Source organism: Pituophis catenifer, unplaced genomic scaffold, assembly GCF_029215685.1.
Source record: "Pituophis catenifer annectens isolate HBS135680 unplaced genomic scaffold, rPitCat1.0.hap2 SCAF_6, whole genome shotgun sequence".
In the NCBI taxonomy this organism is placed as follows: domain Eukaryota; kingdom Metazoa; phylum Chordata; class Lepidosauria; order Squamata; family Colubridae; genus Pituophis; species Pituophis catenifer.
In genome coordinates this window covers 5,484,766-5,506,246 of record NW_027256886.1, presented here as the reverse complement: position 1 = coordinate 5,506,246, position 21,481 = coordinate 5,484,766, and the positions used below count along the sequence as shown (strand labels likewise).

The following is a 21,481-nucleotide window of genomic DNA, read 5'->3' as shown; positions in this document are numbered from 1 at the left end:
AAATAGATACATAGATAGATAAATAGATAGACAGAAAGACAGAAATAGATAGATAGACAGAAAGACAGAAATAGATACAGACAGATAGATAGATAGATAGATAGATAGATAGATAGATAGATAGATGATAGATAGGTAGGTAGGTAGGTAGGTAGGTAGGTAGGTAGGTAGGTAGATAGATAGATAGATAGATAGATAGATAGATAGATAGATGATAGATTAGGTAGGTAGGTAGATAGATAGATGATAGATGATAGATAGATAAATAGATAGATAGATGATAGATAGATAGATAGGTAGGTAGATAGATAGATAGATCATAGATCATAGATAAATAGATAGGTAGGTAGGTAGGTAGATAGATAGATAGATAGATAGATAGATAGATAGATAGATAGATAGATGATAGATTAGGTAGGTAGGTAGATAGATAGATAGATGATAGATGATAGATAGATAAATAGATAGATAGATGATAGATGATAGATAGATAGATAGATAGGTAGATAGATAGATAGATAGATAGATAGATAGATAGATAGATAGATAGATAGATAGATAGATAGATAATGATAGATAGATAGATGAGAGAGAGTAGATAGATAGATAGATAGATAGATAGATAGATAGATAGACAGATAGATGAGAGAGAGACAATATAGATAGATAGATAGATAGATAGATAGATAGATAGATAGATAGATAGATGATAGATAGGTAGGTAGGTAGGTAGGTAGGTAGATAGATAGATGATAGATTAGGTAGGTAGATAGATAGATAGATGATAGATGATAGATAGATAAATAGATAGATAGATGATAGATGATAGATAGATAGGTAGGTAGGTAGGTAGGTAGGTAGGTAGATAGATAGATAGATAGATAGATGATAGATTAGGTAGGTAGGTAGATAGATAGATGATAGATGATAGATAGATAAATAGATAGATAGATGATAGATGATAGATAGATAGATAGGTAGGTAGATAGATAGATAGATAATAGATCATAGATAGATAGATAGATGATAGATAGATAGATAAATAGATAGATAGATGATAGATAGATAGATAGATAGATAGATAGATAGATAGATAGATGATAGACAGACAGACGACAGACAGACAGACAGACAGACAGACAGACAGACAGACAGATAGAACCACAGAAGAGCCGTGGTTTCACAGTGGTTAGAATGCAGTATTGCAGGCTGAGTCTGCTCACTGCCAGGAGTTCGATCCTGACTGGCTCAGGGTTGACTCAGCCTTCCATCCTTCCGAGGTCAGTAAAATGAGAATTCAGATAGTTGGGGCCAATTATGCCGACTCTGTAAACCACTTAGAGGGCTGTAAACAGTGGTGGGATTCAAGTAATTTAACAACCGGTTCTCTGCCCTAATGATTTCTTCCAACAACCACTTTGCCAAACTGCTCAGAAAGTTAACAACCGGCTGATTGGCGCGTGCAAATGTGTGGCAGTAACCAGAAGACTTGCTGGCTGGCACACATGCGTGTGCTGGAAACCAGAAGTCCTTTATCCGGCGCGTGCATGCCCCCTGGGAAGCTCATCTTCCTGGTCGTGGCCCTGACGAGCACGCACGCACAGCGCTCCTTTTTCGGCACTTGGTGCGCAGATGTCAGTGATGATGTCAGGGTGGGTGAGCGGAGCTTCCCACCGCCATTACTACCGGTTCGCAAGAACCGGACCGAACCGGGAGCAACCCACCACTGCTCCTAATGCAGAAAACAATCCTGCTCTTCACTGACCCGGCTCCCTCCTTTCCTCCCCAGGTGCAGCTGCCCTCTCTGGGGCCGTCACCCACACGGTCTCCACCGCCGTCATCGTCTTCGAGCTGACCGGCCAGATCTCGCACATCCTGCCGGTTATGATTGCGGTGATCCTGGCTAATGCCGTGGCCCAGAGTTTGCAGCCTTCCCTCTACGACAGCATCATCCGGATCAAGAAACTGCCTTACCTGCCGGAGCTGGGTTGGGGACATCAGGAGTAAGTGTCCGTGGACGTGGGAGAGATCCGTACTCAGGGCTGGGATGCTGCGGGGAGCCAGATGCAGACCACACTGAATAATGTGGCCATGGGGGCGCAGTATTGCAGGCTAATTCTGCCGATTGCCGGCAGTTCGATCCTGACCGGCTCAAGGTTGAATCAGCCTTCCTTCCTTCCTTCCTTCCTTCCTTCCTTCCTTCCTTCCTTCCTTCCTTCCTTCCTTCCTTCCTTCCCTCCCTCCCTCCCTCCCTCCCTCCCTCCTTCTCTCCCTCCCTCCTCCTTCCTTCCTTCCCTCATTCCCTCCCTCTTTCCTTCCTTCCTTCCTCCCTTCCTCCTTCCTTCCTCCCTCCCTCCTTCCTCCTTCCTTCCTCCTTCCTTTCTCCCTTACTCCCTTCCTCCCTCCTCCTTCCTTCCTTCCTTCTCTCCCTCCCTCCCTCCTTCCTTCCTCCCTCCTTCCTTCCTTCCTTCCTTCCTTCCTTCCTTCCTTCCTTCCTTCCTTCCTTCCATCCGAGGTGGGTAAAACGAGAATCCAGATTCTTGGGGGCAATATGCTGACTCTGTAAACTGCTTAGAGAGGGCTGTAAAACACTGCGAAGCAACATATAAGTCTTAAGTGCTATTGCTACTGCTAATGCACATATTATCCAAAGCTGATGGAAGCTGTTCTGACCTAGGCCCCCCAAGATCCCCCCCAGACTCCTGGTCCCGATAAAACCTCTTTTATTTAGATTAAAGGGAATTCCTCTCCAGCAAAGTCACGGCCAACAGTCTTTCATGAGATTTCACAACTACAAACCTTTATCAGGCTTGGAGAGTTGCCAGGCTGATATCTTCCAAACGCCATGCTGGAGCAGACAATACTTGGCAAGAAGTCAGGAACAGATCTTCACCCTGATGAATTAAACTAATTGTCTCCTGCAAACTCCCCTCTCCTTCGCTCCTCTTTATTCCCTATGGGAAGGGCTATTCACCGTCCACCTGTGGCTTTACTCCCGAGTTGGCCCTTGTTCCTTAGCTGTTCACTTCTCCTGGCAGCTCTGCGCATATGCACACTAGGAACAGGCTCCAGCTGTTCTTCTGCCCCACTGATATCTGACTCCGAAGGCAGCTGATAACTGTCGGACGGCCCTGGCCCCCTCTCTGCCTCCAATGTAGAGCCCTCATCAGAGCCTTCCCCAGACTCCAGGACTGGCCCATGTTCCTCCCCAACCTCCTCACTGTCTGAGTCTGCCGCCAGCTCCGGTGGCCACTGGCGAGCCACAACAAGCTATGGTTCAAAACAGAGTCAGAACAACAAAATTGGAAGGGACTTGGAGGTCTTCTAGTCCAGGGGTCCCCAGTCCCAGTCCACGGACGGGTACCTGATCTATGGCATGCCAGCAACCAGGTCACACAGACAAGCAAAGCCCCATCTGTGGGATGTAGGTCTAGTCTAACCCTCTGGTTTTTCTGCCCCAGCTACGGACCCCAAAGAACCAGCACACACAAACTCTATACAAAGCTTATTTTACTCAAATAACTTAGTCTTTATCAATCAAAAGCTGTTAATAAACTGTCTTAACAGCCTACCAGAATTCTAAGATAAGGTAATCACAGTCTTACTAGAGTTGGCAGAAAGCCCAGAAGCAATTTTGCAGAGAATCCAGACGCGAAGGAGATTGAACTAAAGTTGTTCCCTACAGCTTGCTGCAAGCGGCGTTCCTCCTTAAATGGGCTAAGGGAGTGGCCAATTAGCCCCAAGCCTTACTCTCGAGGAGACCTCCTCCTGAGGAGCTACTCCTGCCTTTTGGCAGCTCTGAGCGCCCATGCATCGAGAAGAGGCTCCTCCTCTTTGTCCTCTTCACTTAAAGGAGCTTCTGGAGGTTCTGAAGGCCCTGGCTGAATCCCCGCCTCTGGCACCACATCTTCTCCAGCCTCCTCACTGTCCGATTCGAGCGCCAGCTGCCCAGGCTGCTGGCGCAGCACCACACCAGCCTCCTCATTATCGGAATCAGCTATAATCTGCACAGGCCGCTGACGGGCCACAACATCTGGTCCACAGAAAAACCTTTCTCCATGGAACTAGTCCCTGATGCCCATTGGGGGATGCTGTTCTAGTTTAACCCCCTACTCAAGTAGGAAACCTTACACCAGCAGTCTCCAACCCAGCGTTCTGGTGGAGATGACAGCAGGAGGGTAGGGAGAGGGGATGATTTTCTTGATTTATTTGGCACTCGTCTGCCTTGGGACTCACTTTATTATTCCTTATGGGAAAAAATGTATTTGTTACTCATCGCTTTTGATACTCATCGCGCCTCCCGGAACCAATTAAGGATGAGTACCGAGGTACCACTGTAATTTTAATCAGAAGAAATGAATGCCTGAAGCAACCTATTTCACCCTTTGAAACCTGCCCCTTTCAAGCGTTTGAAAATTTTGGCTACACTTATCACAACACGTTATAAACATCTGTGATGGGGTGGTATGGGTTGAATTATCCACCTCTGTTTTAAAGAGCAAAGCCATGCTTGTAATGTCGTACTCTTCGGCAATATTAGACGAAGATGTAGCAAATGCATTCACATAACACGCCGGCCTTGGTTAGCATTAATCTACCGTATTCTTCGCTGGTGGTGAAGAGCCGGAGTGCCTTGTTCCAGTGGGACAGCATCATGGCCTGGAGCTGGCTGACATTGAGTTGGCCACGCCCACCCAGTCACATGACCACTTAGCCACGCCCACCTAGCCGGTCATTAGGCAGATCATATTAGTGGTCCGTGGGATTTAAAATTACGAATTTAGTGGTCCCTGAGGTCCGAAAGGTTGGGGACCCCCGGTTTAATGCATGGGTAATATCCAGAGAGTAGGTTAAATCAATGTTAATTGTGTAAATCCAGCCTGCTTGTTTGCATTTTCAGGAAGTACAACGTACGCGTGGAGGACATCATGGTGCGTGACGTGCGTTATATCACACTGAACTGTAGGTACCGGGATCTTCAGGATGTCTTACACAGCACCAAGATGAAGAGCCTAGCTCTGGTGGAATCAGCCGGTAAGAGAAAAGGATGGGCAGGCAGGTGGGGAAATTCAGGAGTTGTAGAACTTGCCTTTTGCAAGCAAGAACTAAATACCCCCACTCTACTTTTTACAACCAGGAATGGAATGGAATGGAATGGAATAGAATAGAATAGAATAGAATAGAATAGAATAGAATAGAATAGAATAGAATAGAATAGAATAGAATAGAATAGAATAGAATAGAATAGAATTCTTTATTGGCCAAGTGCGATTGGACACACAAAGAATTTGTCTTTGGTGCATATGCTCTCAGTGTACATAAAAGAAAAGATACATTCGTCAAGAATCTTCAGGTACAACACTTAATGGTAGTCATAGGGAACAAATAAGCAATCAAATCATATTAGGAAACAGTCAATATAAATCCTAAGGATATCAGCAACAAGGTTACAGTCATACAGTCCTAAGTGGGAGGAGATGGGTGATAGGAACAATGAGAAGATGAATAGTAATAGTAATGCAGACTTAGTAACTAGTTTGACAGTGTTGCGGGAATTCTTTGTTTAACAGATTTATGGCGTTCGGGAAAAAAATGTTATTGTGTCTAGTTGTTCTGGTGTGCAGTGCTCTATAGCATCGTTTTGAGGGTAGGAGTTGAAACAGTTTATGACCAGGATGCGAGGGGTCTGTAGATATTTTCACAGCCCTCTTTTTGACTCGTGCAGTATACAGGTCCTCCATGGAAGGCAGGTTGGTAGCCATTGTTTTTTCTGCAGTTCTAATTATCCTCTGAAGTCTCTCTCTGTCTTGTTGGGTTGCAGAACTAATAGCAATAGCACTTAGACTTATATACCACTCCATAGTGCTTTACAGCAGTGGCCCCCAATTTTTCAGGCACCAGGGATCGGTTCCATGGAGAGAGGTTTTGTTCCAACCCAGCTCCCCGAACACAACAAACCCTCTGTAGTTAAATCAATGATTCCTTTATTAGGACCGGCAGCAGCCCCAGCAAAACGTCTCTCTCTCACAACAGGCTAACAAGTCTGCCCAGCAGGGAGAGGAATAGTTGTCTGCCACATCTATTCATCTTCACCTGCTGCCTTTTTTCCCCAGAGCTAGGGTGGGGCTTCGCTAGCAGCGATGGCTCTTCCTGCCCAAGGACTGGCCCACACATTTCCACTGCTCTCCTCTCCTTTGCCTTCCATGCATCCGTGTGTCAGACACTGGACCCAGCTGTTCCTCCTCCTCCTCATCAGTCACCTCCAAACCTGAGGACTGCTGACTCTCTCCATCTGAGGGCTGATGGACGGCCCAGGCTCCGCCTCTGTCTCTCTGTCTCTCTCTGACAGCTCGATTCTCTCTTCCCCCTCAGAGCTCTCAGGTTGCCTTGATGCCAATCCTGACTCCCATGCCGCCTCCTCATCTGATTCGGTTGCTGGAGGGGCTGGCGGACGACAGGCCACAACAAAGTGGCAGGTGTGCATGTGAAGTTCCGTTTGCGCAAGCGGCGGACACACACATGCAAAACCATCTCTTCTCCCCCACCCCTCTGTTGTGACCTAGGCCCAAGTAGTTATTACCAGACACAATCAGTCCTAAACAAACATATTTTATTAGAACAGCTGAGAATTACTTCATTCTCAGCGTAGTCCAATTTAAGTCCAAAACAAATTCTTCATAAACAGTCCTTCGGCCTTATCACCAACTTTTGTCTTCTTGGGCACCCTGCCAAAGGCTTTTCTTGGCAAAAGTTCAGAAGCAAAAGAAGCTGACAAGAAACAAATGTAGCAACATTGCTTTCCTACAAAGATCCCAAGAGCCGTTGCTGCTCTTTTAAGCCTACTGGGAGGGGGCCAATCATTTCCTGGCCTTACTCCCGAGCTGTCCTTTTTGCTTTAGCTGCTCTTGCCTTCTGGCAGCTCTTCGCATGCGTGCACTAGGAACAGGCTCCTCGTCTTCCTCTGCCTTTCTGCTATCCACCTCTGGAGGCTCCGGAGTCCGCGCATCGCTCCCACATGGCCCTGGCCCCATCTCTGCGTCTGACGCAGAGCCCTCATCTGGTCCTTCCCTTGACTCCAGGACTGGCCCATTGTCCTCCCCAGCCTCCTCACTGTCCAACTCCGCTGCCAGCTCCGCCGGCTGCTGGAGGACCACAATAACTTCTACTGCCACCACTGCCGGTCCATAGAGCCAGAAAATTTGGGGACCACTGTCCTACAATGAAAAGCTTGTGAAGGAGAATTGGAGATGCTGGCTGGGGAATTTTGAGAGTTGACCCACACATCTTACTAAGGTTGAGAAACATCGGATTAGTATATCAGTTGTTGTTTTTTTATGGCTTCCGATGTTGCGTCTCCCAAATGGGCAGGTGCTTAAACGGAAACATCGGCGCCTAAACATCAATGCGCGTGTACAGCCGCGTGCATTTCCCATGGTGACAAATATAGATTCCCCCCAGTTTGTCCCAATGCCTCTTCCAAAGGAGCTGATGCAATTGCTATTTTCCTAATGCTTTATCGATTGGTGAGTCAACCGAGCAGCTACTGACATCACCGAGCCCAAATTATAACAACATCAAAAGGCTGCACGTTGTCGCTGAATTGGCTGCAAAATTAGAAGAGGGGAAACGATCCATTCAAATCATAATTGCCGACGTGATATTTTTGAAATTCCTTTTTAGATCAAGCTTGATTTGTGGGGTATATAAAAAAAATATTATGCCAGAAAGACATTGTGGCAACAAAGGTAGCCGCATTTGACTTCCCCTCTCGAGTATTATTTCTCGAGCATCCTTAAGGATCCTTAAGGATGTTGATACTCTCAACTGGGGAGACTTCATCAGTTGGGTTCACACAACAAATTGAACCAAGTCAGCTAAAGGCCTTGTGCCTGCATCTGCACAACATGCTGAATTTGAATAAACGTCTATGGAGATTCTCAATCAAGGTGCTTTTTTTAAAAAGAAGGGCAACTGAGCTGTTTTTTTCCTTCGGGAAGAGATGAAAATGTTTCACTTCCCACCCAAAAAGCTTCATCTTGGATGAGAAGCAAAACTCCTTCTCCTTCTCCTCCTCCTCCTCCTCCTCCTCCTCCTCCTCCTCCTCCTCCTCCTCCTCCTCCTCCTCCTCCTCCTTCTCTTCCTTCTCCTTCTCCTCCTTCTTTTCTTTTTCCTTCTCCTCCTCTTTCTCCTCCTCTCCTCCTCCTTCTTCTCCTTCTTTTCCTTCTCCTTCTCCTCCTCCTCCTCCCCTTCCTCCTTATTCTCCTTCTTTTCCTTCTCCTTCTCCTCCTCCTCCTTCTTCTCCTTCCCTGACTCCTCCTCCTTCTCCTCCTTCTCCTCCTCCTTCTTTTCCTTCTCCTTCTCCTCCTCTTTCTCCTTCTTCTCCTTTTCCTCCTTCTCCTCCTTCTCCTCCTTCTCCTCCTCCTTTTCCTTCTCCTTCTCCTCCTCCTTTTTCTTCTCCTTCCCTTCCTCCTCCTCCTTCTCCTCTTCCTCCTTCTCCTCCTCCTTCTCTTCCTCCCTCTTCTCTTCCTTCTTCTTCTCCTCTTCCTCCTCCTCCTCCATAAAAAACACTCCAGTTGCCTTTTTTCAAAAATCACCTCTGAGACCAAACTTAAATAGTGTTAATCTTGGTTTGTGTTTAATAGGCTGAACCCAGCCTATTAACCACAAATTAATTTATGGTTCTGGGTATTGTTTAATCTCAGAAATTGGTTAATTAAAGAAATAGGCTAAACATGTTGCGTGCCTGTTCTGCTTCTGTTACAAAATATACATTATGATTGTTAATCATCCTTTGGGACAGAATCTCAACATTTTCAGCAAAATCTTTCCCAGGTTTAAGCATCATTGACCAATTATCGTTCTTTCCTTCTTTCCCTCCTCCCTTCCTTCCATTCTCCCTCAGCCCAACCCCTCACAGAGTTGCCACTGTGGTGAAAATAGGAGAAAGAAGGAGTATTAGATATGTTCACCACCCTGATTTATTTATAAAAAAAAATAACAGTCAATTCAGTGATGCAGTGGATGTGATGTGCCGGTGCCTGGAGGCCGTGAGGGTCTGGATGGGAGTCAACAGGCTCTGATTTAACCCAGACAAGACCGAGTGGCTGTGGGTATTGCCTCCTAAAGACTATGTTGATTGTCCATCCTTGGTTCTGGGGGGGGGATAAATTGTCCCCCTCAGAATGGGCTCGCAATTTGGGTGTCCTCCTAGACTCACAGCTAAGATTAGAGCAACATCTGTCAGCTGTGGCTAGGGAGACCTTTGCACAGGTTCGCCTGGTGCACCAATTGTGACCCTACTTGGATCGGGAGGCTCTCCTCACAGTCACTCATGCCCTTGTCACCTCACGGTTGGATTATTGCAACGCGCTCTACATGGGGCTACCCTTGAAAAGTGTTCGGAGACTACAGTTGGTCCAGAACGCAGCCGCAAGAGCTATTGTGGGTGCACCTAGATACACCCACATCACACCAATTCTCCGCAAGCTGCACTGGCTCCCTATTGGTGTCCGGGCACAATTCAAGGTGTTGGTTATTACCTTTAAAGCCCTACATGGCTCAGGGCCAGACTATCTTCGAGACCGCCTTCTATCACATAGCTCCCAGGGACGGGTAAGATCCCACAGAGTTGGTCTCCTCCGGGTCCCATCAGCTAAACAATGCCGGCTGGCGGGCCCGTGGGGGAGGGCCTTCTCTGTGGCTGTCCCGGTTCTCTGGAACCAGTTACCTCCTGAGGTCTGGACCATCCCCACCCTATTGGCCTTCCGAAAAGCGGCGAAGACCTGGGTTTTCTGGCCGGCCTGGGGCCGTTGATCTCGCTGTTGCGATCTAGTGAGATCCGGCCGTGAATGGTGTGAATGGGTTTTAATGTTTTAATTTTAAAATGTTTTTATAATGGTTTTTTAAATGCATTGTAAGCTGCCCTGAGTCTTCAGAGAAAGGCGGCATATAAATTGAATTAATAAATAATAATAATAATAATAAATAAATAAAATAAATACAGGTAGCCCTACGACCACAACAGAGCCCCAGATTTCTGTTGCTAAGTGAGACATTTGTCAAGTGAATTTTGCCCCGTTTTGCAATCTTTCTTGCCGTTGTTGTTAAGCGAATCACTGCAGTTGTTGGTAACTCAGTTGTTAAGCGAATCTGGCTTCCCCATTGACTCGTGACCTGCAACCGTCATAAATACGAACCAGTTGCCAAGAGTCCAAATTTTTTATCATGTGACCACGGCGATGCTGCAACGGTCCTCAGTGTGAAAAAGCTTAAGTCAACATTTTTCAGCGCCATTGTAACTTTGAACGGAATGCTGGCTTACATAAGCTCTTGGCCTGATTTAGGTTTTAGACTACTTTTGGATGTTCTTACCCATTTCCCCTGTTTTTCCCATCGTGTTTTGCTTCCTGCCCTGGCATAACAGAGTTCCTTTTCAGCTGGGTTTCGAACTGCATCTGCTCCCCTCTTACAAAAACAACAACAACAACAACAACAAAACGAACAATTGCAGTCCTGTGCTGTATTAGTCATCCAAATTAGTAGTTTTGCCATGTTTGGCTTAGTCTGCATCTCACAGTAAAAAGAGCCGAAAGGGACAGGAATCGTTCCTTAGCTTCTCCTCCGTGTGGCTACGACATTTTTATTTTATTTTTTTAATTTTTAAAAGCAAAGACAGTAAGAAAAGTGGAGATCTCGAGGGACTGAATCCTGCATAGAAAACTCTTCCGTTTAGGGGACAATAAAAATATCCAGTGTGTTCCACCATCTGGAAGGCTGCCAGATCAATTCGGTGGTTGTGGAATAGAGAAATGGAGATAGCTGAATTTTATACCATAATCCCGGCTGGGGAATTCTGGAAGTTGAAGCCCTCACAGGTTAAAGGTGTTGAGGTTGAGAAACCCTGCAGTAAAGTCTCTAATCACCCATGGTTTCCCTGACCTCAACTAGAGTTCTTGTCTTCCTTCCTTCCTTCCTTCCTTCCTTCCTTCCTTCCTTCCTTCCTTCCTTCCTTCCTTCCTCATTTATCTCCTTCCTTCCTCATTTATCTACTCCCTTTCTCCTTCCTTCCTTCCTCATTTATCTTCTTCCTCACTCCCTTCCTCTCTTGTTTATTTCCTCCCTCCCTTCTTCCTTTCTTCTTCCCTCCCTCCCTGCTTCTTCCCTCCCTTCCTTCCTCATTTATCTTCTTCCTCCTTCCCTCCCTTTCTTTCCTTCTTCATTATATCTCCCTCCCTCCTTTCCTCCTTCCTTCCCTTTCTCCTTCCCTCCCTCCTTTCCTTCCTTCCTTCCTCCCTTCATTTATCTCCTTCCTTCCTCATTTATCTACTCCCTTTCTCCTTCCTTCCTTCCTTCCTCAATTATCTTCTTCCTCACTCCTTCCCTCCTTCTTCCCTCCCTTCCCATTTATCTTCTTCCTCCCTCCCTCCCTTCTTTCCTTCTTCATTATATCTCCCTCCTTTCCTTCCTCCATCCTTTCCTCCCTTCCTCCCTTCCTTCCTTCCTTCCTTCCTTCCTTCCTCATTTATCTCCTTCCTTCCTCATTTATCTACTCCCTTTCTCCTTCCTTCCTTCCTCATTTATCTTCTTCCTCACTCCCTTCCTCTCTTGTTTATTTCCTCCCTCCCTTCTTCCTTTCTTCTTCCCTCCCTCCCTCCCTGCTTCTTCCCTCCCTTCCTTCCTCATTTATCTTCTTCCTCCCTCCCTCCCTCCCTCCCTTCTTTCCTTCTTCATTATATCTCCCTCCCTCCTTCCCTCCCTCCCTCTTTTCCTCCTTCCCTCCCTCCTTTCCTTCCTTCCTTCCTTCCTCATTTATCTCCTTCCTTCCTCATTTATCTACTCCCTTTCTCCTTCCTTCCTTCCTCATTTATCTTCTTCCTCACTCCCTCCCTTCTTTCCTTCTTCATTATATCTCCCTCCTTTCCTTCCTCCCTCCTTTCCTCCCTCCTTTCCTTCCTTCCTTCCTCATTTATCTTCTTCCTCCCTCCCTTGTTGATTTCATCCCTCCCTTCTTCCTTTCTTCTTTCCTCCCTCCCTCCTTCTTCCCTCCCTTTCTTCCTCATTTATCTTCTTCCTCCCTCCCTCCCTCATTATATCTCCCTCCCTCCCTCCCTCCCTCCCTTCCTTCCTTCCTTCCTTCCTTCCTTCCTTCCTCATTTATCTTCTTCCTCCCTCCCTTGTTGATTTCCTCCCTCCCTTCTTCCTTTCTTCTTTCCTCCCTCCCTCCTTCTTCCCTCCCTTTCTTCCTCATTTATCTTCTTCCTCCCTCCCTCCCTCATTATATCTCCTTCCCTTCCTTCCTTCCTGGGTTACAAATGTCCATCTAAAGAGCCGCAGTGGCGCAGTGGTTAGAGTGCAGTACTGCAGGCTACTTCTGCTGATCCCCAGCTGCCAGCAATTTGGCAGATCGAATCTCACCAAGCTCAAGGTTGACTTACCCTTCCATCCTTCCGAAAGTGGGATTGTTGGAGGCAATATGCTGACTCTGTAAACCACTTAGAGAGGGCTGTAAAAGCACTGTGAAGCGGTATATAAGTCTAAGTGCTATGGCTATCTATGTCTTTATGCATGTTGAAGACTCTGTGCCCAGGGCTGCAGGCCTATAAAATGTAGGGAATATGTTGCCTCCATAAATATGTTGCCTCCAAGAGCTTTGGTAGTACAGTGGTTTAAAGCACCCTGTTATTAAGAACAGCTGCCTGCAATTACTGCAGGTTCGAATCTCGCCAAGGCTCAAGGTTGACTCAGCCTTCCATCCTTTCTAAGGTAGATAAATTGAGGACCCAGTTGTGGGGGCAATAAGCTGACTTTGTATAAATATACAAAAGGATGAAGGCTATTGCTTAGCATATTGTAAGCCGCCCTGAGTCTCCGGAGAAGGGCGGCATATAAATCAAATTAAAAAAAAAAAAAGTATTTTCCCACTTAGTTTAGGGATCCGCAAGCTCGTGGGTTTGATCATCACTCTACGTATCAGATGTTGTTTAATAACTTCTAGAGGTTTTTTTTTTAAAAAAAAAAAAAAAACTCTTTCCCCAGATCTCCCTGAGCAAGCAAGTGGGAGAGGTAACGGGATCTTGCTGAAGAGTCCCTAGTCAGTTTTCCACCCGAATAAATACTTTGATCTTGACTAATGCAAAAGTCTAAAAAAAAAAAAAAGATCAAAGAGAAATAAATGCTGATTCTGCTGGGGGTATCTAAGAAGCAAAAGTGGAGATGAAAGTGCAGTCGAAAGCCTGCACTTGTGATCTGCAATGCGTGTGGCAAGAGTGTTTTCCTGCCTAAAAACATCCTGAGGTATATTTGCAACAAATACAAGCTTGTAACCATCTTTGATGAAACATTCAAAGGGCTTCAGCAGCACATGGGCATCCTTCAACTGGAGAAGAGGATAGTGATTTATCATTTCAAAGAATGGAATGGAATGGAATGGAATGGAATAGAATAGAATAGAATAGAATAGAATAGAATAGAATAGAATAGAATAGAATAGAATAGAATAAGAATAAGAATAAGAATAGAATAGAATAAGAATTAGAATAGAATAGAATAGAATAGAATAGAATAGAATAGAATAAGAATTAGAATCAAATCGAATAAGAATAGAATAGAATAGAATAGAATAGAATAAGAATTAGAATAGAATAGAATAGAATAGAATAGAATAGAATAGAATAAGAATAAGAATAGAATAGAATAGAATAGAATAGAATAGAATAGAATAGAATAGAATAGAATAGAATAGAATAAGAATTAGAATTAGAATTAGAATTAGAATTAGAATTAGAATTAGAATAGAATAGAAGAATAGAATAGAATAGAATAGAATAGAATAGAATAGAATAGAATAGAATAGAATAAGAATTAGAATAGAATAGAATAAGTATAGAATAGAATAGAATTAGAATAGAATAGAATAGAATAGAATAGAATAGAATAGAATAGAATTAGAATAGAATAGAATAAGAATAGAATAGAATAGAATAGAATAGAATAGAATAGAATAAGTATAGAATAGAATAGAATTAGAATAGAATAGAATAAGAATAGAATAGAATAGAATAGAATAGAATAGAATAGAATAGAATAGAATAGAATAAGAATTAGAATAGAATAGAATAGAATAGAATAGAATAGAATTAGAATAGAATAGAATAAGAATAGAATAGAATAGAATAGAATAGAATAAGAATTAGAATAGAATAGAATAGAATAGAATAGAATAGAATAGAATAGAATAGAATAGAATAGAATAGAATAGAATAGAAGTGGAGTGGAGTGGAGTGGAATGGAGTGGAAACTGGAAAGGACCTTGGAGGTCTTCTAGTCCAACCTCCTGCTCGAGCAGGATACGTTCCCAGACAAATGGCTCTCTGTTCTGTTCTACTCTACTCTACTCTACTCTTAAAAGAAATGAAGCACTTATAATTCTGGAGGCAAACTGTTCCTCTGATGAATTGTCCTCACTGTTAGAAAGTTTCTCCTTAATTCCAGGTTGCTTCTCTCCTTGGTTTACTTTCCATCCATTGTTTCTTGTCCTGCCCTCTGCTGCTTTGGAAAATAAGTTGATCCCCTCCTCTTTGTGGCAGCCGCTCAAATACTAGAAGACTGCTGTCATGTCCCTCCTAGTCTTTCTTCTCTCTAGATTAGCCAGACCCAATTCCTGCAATTCTTCTTCATATGTTTTAGCCTCCAGGCCTTTAATCGTCTTAGTTGCTCTTCTCTGAACTTTTTCCAAAGTCTCAACCTCTTTTTTGTAATGTGGTGCCCAAGACTGGATGCAAGTATTCCAGGTGTGGCCTTACTAAGGTTTTATAAAACGCTACTAATACTTCACATGATTTTGATTCCGCAAACGAACGTCTAGCACAGAAAATAAGATAAATCACATGTCTCCATCAGATTTTTGGAGAACCTTGCTTTGGTCAGATCCAGTGGTAGGATTCAAATAATTTAACAACCGGTTCTCTGCCCTCATGACCGTCTGGGTGGGCGTGGCCAGGAGGTGTGACAGGCAGCACCCCCCGGGAGCAAAAACAGGCCGTGGGGAGGGAAGTGCCACTCCCCCTCGCGCCACGTTTTGGGCCTAGTAGGCCTGTCCGCAGCCTCCTGGGAGCGAAAATGGGCCGCGGGGTGGGTGGGCGCGCTGTCTACCCTGCGCCCCATTTTGGGCCTAGTAGGCCTCTCTGCACTTACCTGGGAGCCAAAATGGGCCGTGTGGGGGACTCCTGGAAGGGGCGGGGCAGGGCAGCCAGAAATTTAACTACCTATTCGCCCGAACCAGCCCGAACCGGCTGAATCCTACCACCAGTCAGATCCCAGCTTGAGTGGTGCGTCTGGTTTTTGGTACCATATTTAAAAAAAAAAAGATTTTGAGAAATTGGGTCGTGTTCTGAGACAGACAATGACATCGGTCAGGAAATTAGGAATTGAGAACGCTTTCAGTCTTGAGGAAAGAGTGAGGGCAACTATTGGCTCGCATTTGCAGTTATCTCTGAATATAACGGAGAAGGACAGAAAGCTAGCCAGTTCTCTGCAGCACCATTGTGTGCGCAGCTCAACTTTGCCACAATCCTTGTAACAGCCGTTTGGCCTTTTGGAGGAACAAGCAGAGTTACATGTCATGCGCAGCAGGGGGTTAGGGGAAATAACTGCACACTGCAACAATTCGTAGTGGCGGTTGCAAGTGCTGTGTGCCAACATTTGAAAGGCAGCTGTGCCTGACCTCCTAAGCAGAATAAAGAAGGGGGACACCGGTTTCATTTGCATTGCATTTGCATTAGCACCAGAGGTTGCTGGGAAAAATAGCTCACCAGAAATTTAAAAGAACTGGGACTGTATCCAGTGGATCAAGCTAGTTACAGTAGAACCAGTGGTGAAATCCAATTTTTTTTAACTACTGGTTCTGTGGGTGTGGCTTGGTGGGAGTGGCAGGGGAAGGATACTGCAAAATCTCCATTCCCTCCCCACTCCTGGGGGAAGGATATTGAAAAATCTCCATTTCCACCCCACTCTGGGGCCAGCCAGAGGTGGTATTTGCTGGTTCTCCGAACTAGTCAAAATTTCCGCTACCGGTTCTCCGAACTACTCAAAATTTCCGCTACCAGTTCTCCAGAACCTGCTGGATTTCATCCCTGAGTAGAACTTTTGGTCACAACCATAATTTGTTCCATAACTTTGGTCACAAACCGATTTGGTTGTGACCTGAACCTAATTTTGGAAATTTGGCGCTTACAAAAAAAAAAAAGACGCGGAAGGGGAAATCAGCCACGGGAAAAAATAGTTGTGGATTTTTTAGATCGGAACCCGATTTGGTCGTAGTCAGAAGCGTTTGTGACCAGATGATTCGACTGTACTTGGGAACTGAGTCACTATTTCAATTTGCATTGCATTTGCATTGCACTAGAAGTTGCTGGGAGGAGTGGCTCACCACAACTTTAAGAGAACTGGGATTTTATCCAGTGGATCAAGCTAGTTACTTGGGAACTGAGTCACTGGTTGCATTTGCATAGCACCAGAATAACCAGAGTCGGAAGGGACCCTGGATGTCTTCTAGTCCAACCCCGTCTGGATTATTTCAAAAACATTAGAGAATTATCCTATTTCAAATTCTCCCACTCTGTGGATCCAGAAATGGTTGACTTTGCCCAGCACGATGAGGTGGAAATCAAGCTTAACGCGCCAAGCAAGCTTAGCGTGCAGGCGAACGTGTCTCCTAATCTTTATCTGATTCGCTTAAACACAGCTGCGTATTGCTTCGCCATCTGTCTTCGGTCCATAAAATAGATTCGGTTTGCTTCCCTCTGCAGAATCCATGATCTTGCTAGGATCCGTGGACCGTACTCAGATTGGCGCCCTCCTCCGCGACCAGCTGAGCTACGTTCGCCGCCGGCAGTTTATGCAGGAGAAAACCGAGCTGGAGCACCGGGTCCCTGAAAAGAGCCAGGAAAACAAGGAACCGCACCACGTACCGGACACAGGAGTGCGCTTTCAGGTACACCCACGGTGTCTCTGCCAACAACTTTCGTCTTGTAAAGCAGTGGTCCCCAACCCCCGGTCCGCGGACCGGTGCCGGGCCGTGGAGTACCTGGCACCGGGCCGCACAGCGGCCGGGGGACATGAACGCTGCAGCGCAAAGGCTCCTGGGCCGTGCGCAAAAGCTCCTGGGCCGTGCGCAAAGGCTCCAGGGAAGAGAGCCCCGCGCAGGTACGCACGTGTGGCCCAAAGCCCCCACCCCTGCGCGCGCTCAGCGGGCCACGGTAAAATTATCAAAGGCTGATTGGTCCACAGCGATAAAAAGGTTGGGGACCACTGTTGTAAAGAACTCAAAACCTGTCGAACGCCAGGGAAATCGGGAGATTCAGGCAGCTCCGAGGAGTGTAAAGATTTTTTTTGCAAGCTTAAGCGCTCTACAAAAATCTGAGCTACTAACGGTCAAGGGAAATGAAGGCATTCATGATGGGCTGGGTTTAGATCTCTTGTGGGCATGCAGGGATTCATGACTGATGACGCGTTTGATCCCTCCCTCGCGCTCAGCCTGGTTTTCTCCTAAAAAAACCATTGGAAAAAGAGAAACACACAGTCACCTTCTGTCATCCTATTAGGTTGCAGAGTAACTGTCAGGCCTCCTGGGTAACCCCGACAGGAGATACAACCAGATGAACTAATTCTACTTTAAAGCAGTCCTCTAATTATGACCATCATGAAGCCTGCCCGTCACCATCATAATGAAGGACAGTTGTAAATCAGGTCACCCATGTGACTGACCCAATCTTATGACCTTTCTTTGCAGGGGTCGTTAAGCAAACACGGCAGTCATTAAGTGAGCTAACAGTTTGCTACAGGCCGGTTTTGCCAAAACCCAGAAGCTAATGCCAGTTTTCAGCCAAACCGTCGTAATTGTCCGTAAACCGCCTAGAGTTGCTGTGAGCGAGTAGGCGGCTGTATAAATACACTAAAATTACAAACTATTCTAAAAATACAAGTTCCAGGTATATTAGTAAAAAAAGAAGCAGACATACTGCGAACTCCGGAACTTAAGATTTTAAAATTTAGTAAATTAAAATAAAAGAATTTTATTTTAATTTACTAAATTAAAATAAAAGAATTTAGTAAATTAAAATAAAAGCTTAATAAAGCTTAGTAAAATAAAATTTTAATTCTTTTAAAATTTTAAAATCTTAAATTCCGGAGTTTGCAGTACGTCTGCTTCTTTTTACACACTAAAATAAATAAATAAATTAAATAAATAAGTAAAATGCTATCATATGACCGTGAGACACTGCAAATGGTTTTAAATATGGCCTGGTTGCCAAGTGCACAACGTACGGTCATACGACCTCAGGGAGAGGGGCAGCCATTAGAACTTTGAATCTGGATGGTAAGTACCCCCCCCCCCAAGGAGGTCCGTCATAAGCCGTCATAACTCTGAACGGTCGCTAAGTGACAAGTTAGAAGTCGAGGACTATCTGTCTTGCAAAGCTAAGAGGATCTTGCAAATCTGAAGGTACAAATCTCCTGTCTCCATTTTTAAGCACCTGAACAATTAGATGCTTCTATCCTACCGTGTTCCCCCGAAAATACAACCTACCCTGAAAGTAAGTCCTAGCTTGATTTCTACACGTGTGCCCAATATAAGCCCGACCCTCGGTGGTCCCATGTAACACCGTTCCTGTGCGAGCTGCACTGGCTCCCAGTGGTCTTCCGGGCGCGATTCAAGGTGTTGGTTGCCACCTTTAAAGCGCTCCACGGCATAGGACCTGGATATTTACGAGATCGCCCTCTGCCTCCGATAGCCTCCCACCGACCAGTACGCTCCCACAGAGAGGGACTCCTCAGGGTGCCGTCGGTTAGACAGTGTCGACTGGCGACCCCCAGGGGAAGAGCCTTCTCTGTGGGGGCACCTGCCCCCTGGAACGAGCTGCCCCCGGAGATTCGTCGGATTCCCGACCTCCGTACCTTTCGCCGCGCCCTTAAAACGCTATTATTCCATCAAGCAGAGCTGGCCTAAAATTTTATGGGAATGGGTTATTTTATTTTAGATGATTGGCCAAACTATTGAATAATTTTAAATTGTTTTTAACTTTTATATTGTTGGTTTTTATTTTGGCTGTACACCGCCCTGAGTCCTTTTCGGGAGAAGGGCGGTATAAAAATTTAATAAATAAAATAAAATAAATAAATACCCTCAAAATAAGCCCTAATTAAGACCCTGCCCACTCCAGGGTGCATGGCAGGGGTGAAATGCTCCCGGTTCAGACCAGTTCAGAGAACCGGTAGCGATGGCGGTGCGACGCTCCGCCCACCCGCCCGGTCGTCATTACTTCCTGTTTTTAACCAGGAAGTAACCAGTTTTTTGCCTTCTGCGCATGCGCAGAAGGGTTTGCACATGCACACTTCCAAACTGGTTGGGAAGGTAAATAGATTTCACCCCTGGTGCATGGATAAAAATTAAGCTAGGGTGGAGATGATGGGGTGGAGCTGCCTTACTACTTACCTTCAGACAGTTACAGCCAGGCCTTGTACACCTCGGCCCATTTCTTCTGCAGCTGGCAAGGCCTTCCTGAAGGCCTCTGCAGCTGATAACAGAGCTCCGGATCGAGGCCTTCAGAATTATTTATTTATTTATTTATTGGTTCGATTTATATGCCACCCTTCTCCGGAGACTCAGGGCGGCTTACAATGCGTTAAGCAATAGCCTTCATACTTTTGTATATTTATACAAAGTCAGCTTATTGCCCCCACAAACTGGGTCCTCATTTCACCTACCTTAGAAAGGATGGAAGGCTGAGTCAACCTTGAGCCTTGGAGAGATTCGAACCAGCAGAAATTGCAGGCAGCTGTGTTAATAACAGGGTGCACTAAACCACTGTACTATCAAGGCTCTTTCCCCCCCCCCCCCCAAGTGGTGTTCTTTTTTATATACCAAGTCAGCTTATTGCCCGCACAATCGGGGTCCTCATTTTACCTACCTTGGGAGGATGGAAGGCTGAGTCAACCTTGAACCTGGGGAGATTTGAACTTGCAGTAATTGCAGGCAGCTGGTGCTACTTAACAGCACTTTAGTCCACTGCGCCACCAAGGCAGAAGAAGTTCCTGAAGGCCTCTGACGGTGAAAAGGAGGCCAGGGGCGATGCACACAAGTGAGGTGAGTCAATGGAGGACATCCTTCCCCCACCCAAAAATAAGACCTGGTGCCTTTTTTTGGTGGCAAAAAAAATTGATAACACCGGGTCTTATTTTCGGGGAAACACAGGGTGAGTTTCTTCCTCTAACCATCAAGCCACTGAGGGCTCCTCTCCCTCTTATCTGACTAGGTGGCTCAACGGCTAAGACACCAAGCTCGTCGATCAGAAAAGTCGGCAGTTCAGCGGTTCTAATCCCTAGTACAGGTCTCCTGCATGGGCAGGGGGTTGGACTAGATGACCTCCAAGGTCCCTTCCAACTCTACTGTTACCGTTACATTCTCTTATCTGATTATTTTCCTGGGGAGCTTCTCTTTCCCTCATTCCTCAGAGTCTTTCTCACAAACCATTAAGCATCCGAGCTTGAAGTCGTCTCCCTTGCTAATTTCTTCTTCTTTTTCTTCTTCTTCTCCAACCAGATTGGGCCAGAGGAATCCTCCTCCTTCCTCCCTCCGCAGAGTGAACCTCGTAAACCCCTGAAGCCGGCTCTGAAACGGGTCCCCAGCACTTTATCAGACAATCCTTCAGGTGACCGAAAAAGCCCTTTTGCTCTATTCCCCTTGAGTTCTCCACATTTCAATGTAAACTCCCTCTCCTTACTGGAGCACTGGTGTTGTTACCTACTTAGGTAATGAAATGTCTGCGAGAAAACAACCAAGCTCAGAGGGCACCAAGGAACGCTTGTGTCAACCCTGAGCTACAAATATTCCCCTTTTTTTGGTGCAATGCAAACTGTTCGGTTTTCTCTTAGAGCAGTGGTCACCAACTGGTGATCCGTGGACCACTGGTGGTCCCCAAGAAAATTTTGGTGGTCCGCAGAAAAATTATTTGCATTTTTGATATTGCACTAAATCAGGGGTCCTCAAACTACGGCCCCTGGGCCGGATACGTGCAATGAACGTTTGCATTGCTGTGGAGAGTCTCCCCCTTCAGGGTCTTTTTGTGTGGGTCGGAGTGGGGCAGAATTTCCGACTTGGGGTCTGCTTCGGCCTCCTGGTGCAGGGCTTTGGGCGAAGGCTGGAGGGAAGTGCCGCTGGTGGCGAAGAGCCGGAGACCCTTGTTCCAGTGGGGCTGCATCATGGCCTGGAACTGGCTGACCATCTCAGCCCACTGAGCCTCCAGGTGCCGGTATCTGGCCTTGCACTCCCGCAGGCCTTCCCTCTGCTTGGAAAGCCTATGCTCCTAGTCCTCAGTGAGGTGCTTCTGCTGAGCCTCCTTCTCGGTCAGATCCAATTTGAACTGAGCTGTTTTGCCAACTCTTTCTCGTGGTGGCTGCTTAGCTCCAAGAACTGCTTCCTGTT

General features: G+C 45.8%; 1 protein-coding gene across 2 annotated transcripts in view; it reads left to right on the top strand.

Moving 5' to 3' along the window:
- CLCN2 (chloride voltage-gated channel 2) overlaps positions 1 to 21,481 on the top strand; it is a 101,374-nt gene that overhangs the window by 63,077 nt on the left and 16,816 nt on the right. The window contains exons 14-17 of one of the 2 annotated variants that reach the window (XM_070945456.1): positions 1,790 to 2,003; positions 4,901 to 5,034; positions 16,806 to 16,990; positions 20,600 to 20,688. In XM_070945456.1, the coding sequence (XP_070801557.1) occupies positions 1,790 to 2,003; positions 4,901 to 5,034; positions 16,806 to 16,990; positions 20,600 to 20,688 (622 nt within the window). Of the gene's footprint in view, positions 1 to 1,789; positions 2,004 to 4,900; positions 5,035 to 16,805; positions 16,991 to 20,599; positions 20,709 to 21,481 lie in introns of both variants that reach the window. The other variant, XM_070945458.1, reaches the window with a different exon arrangement.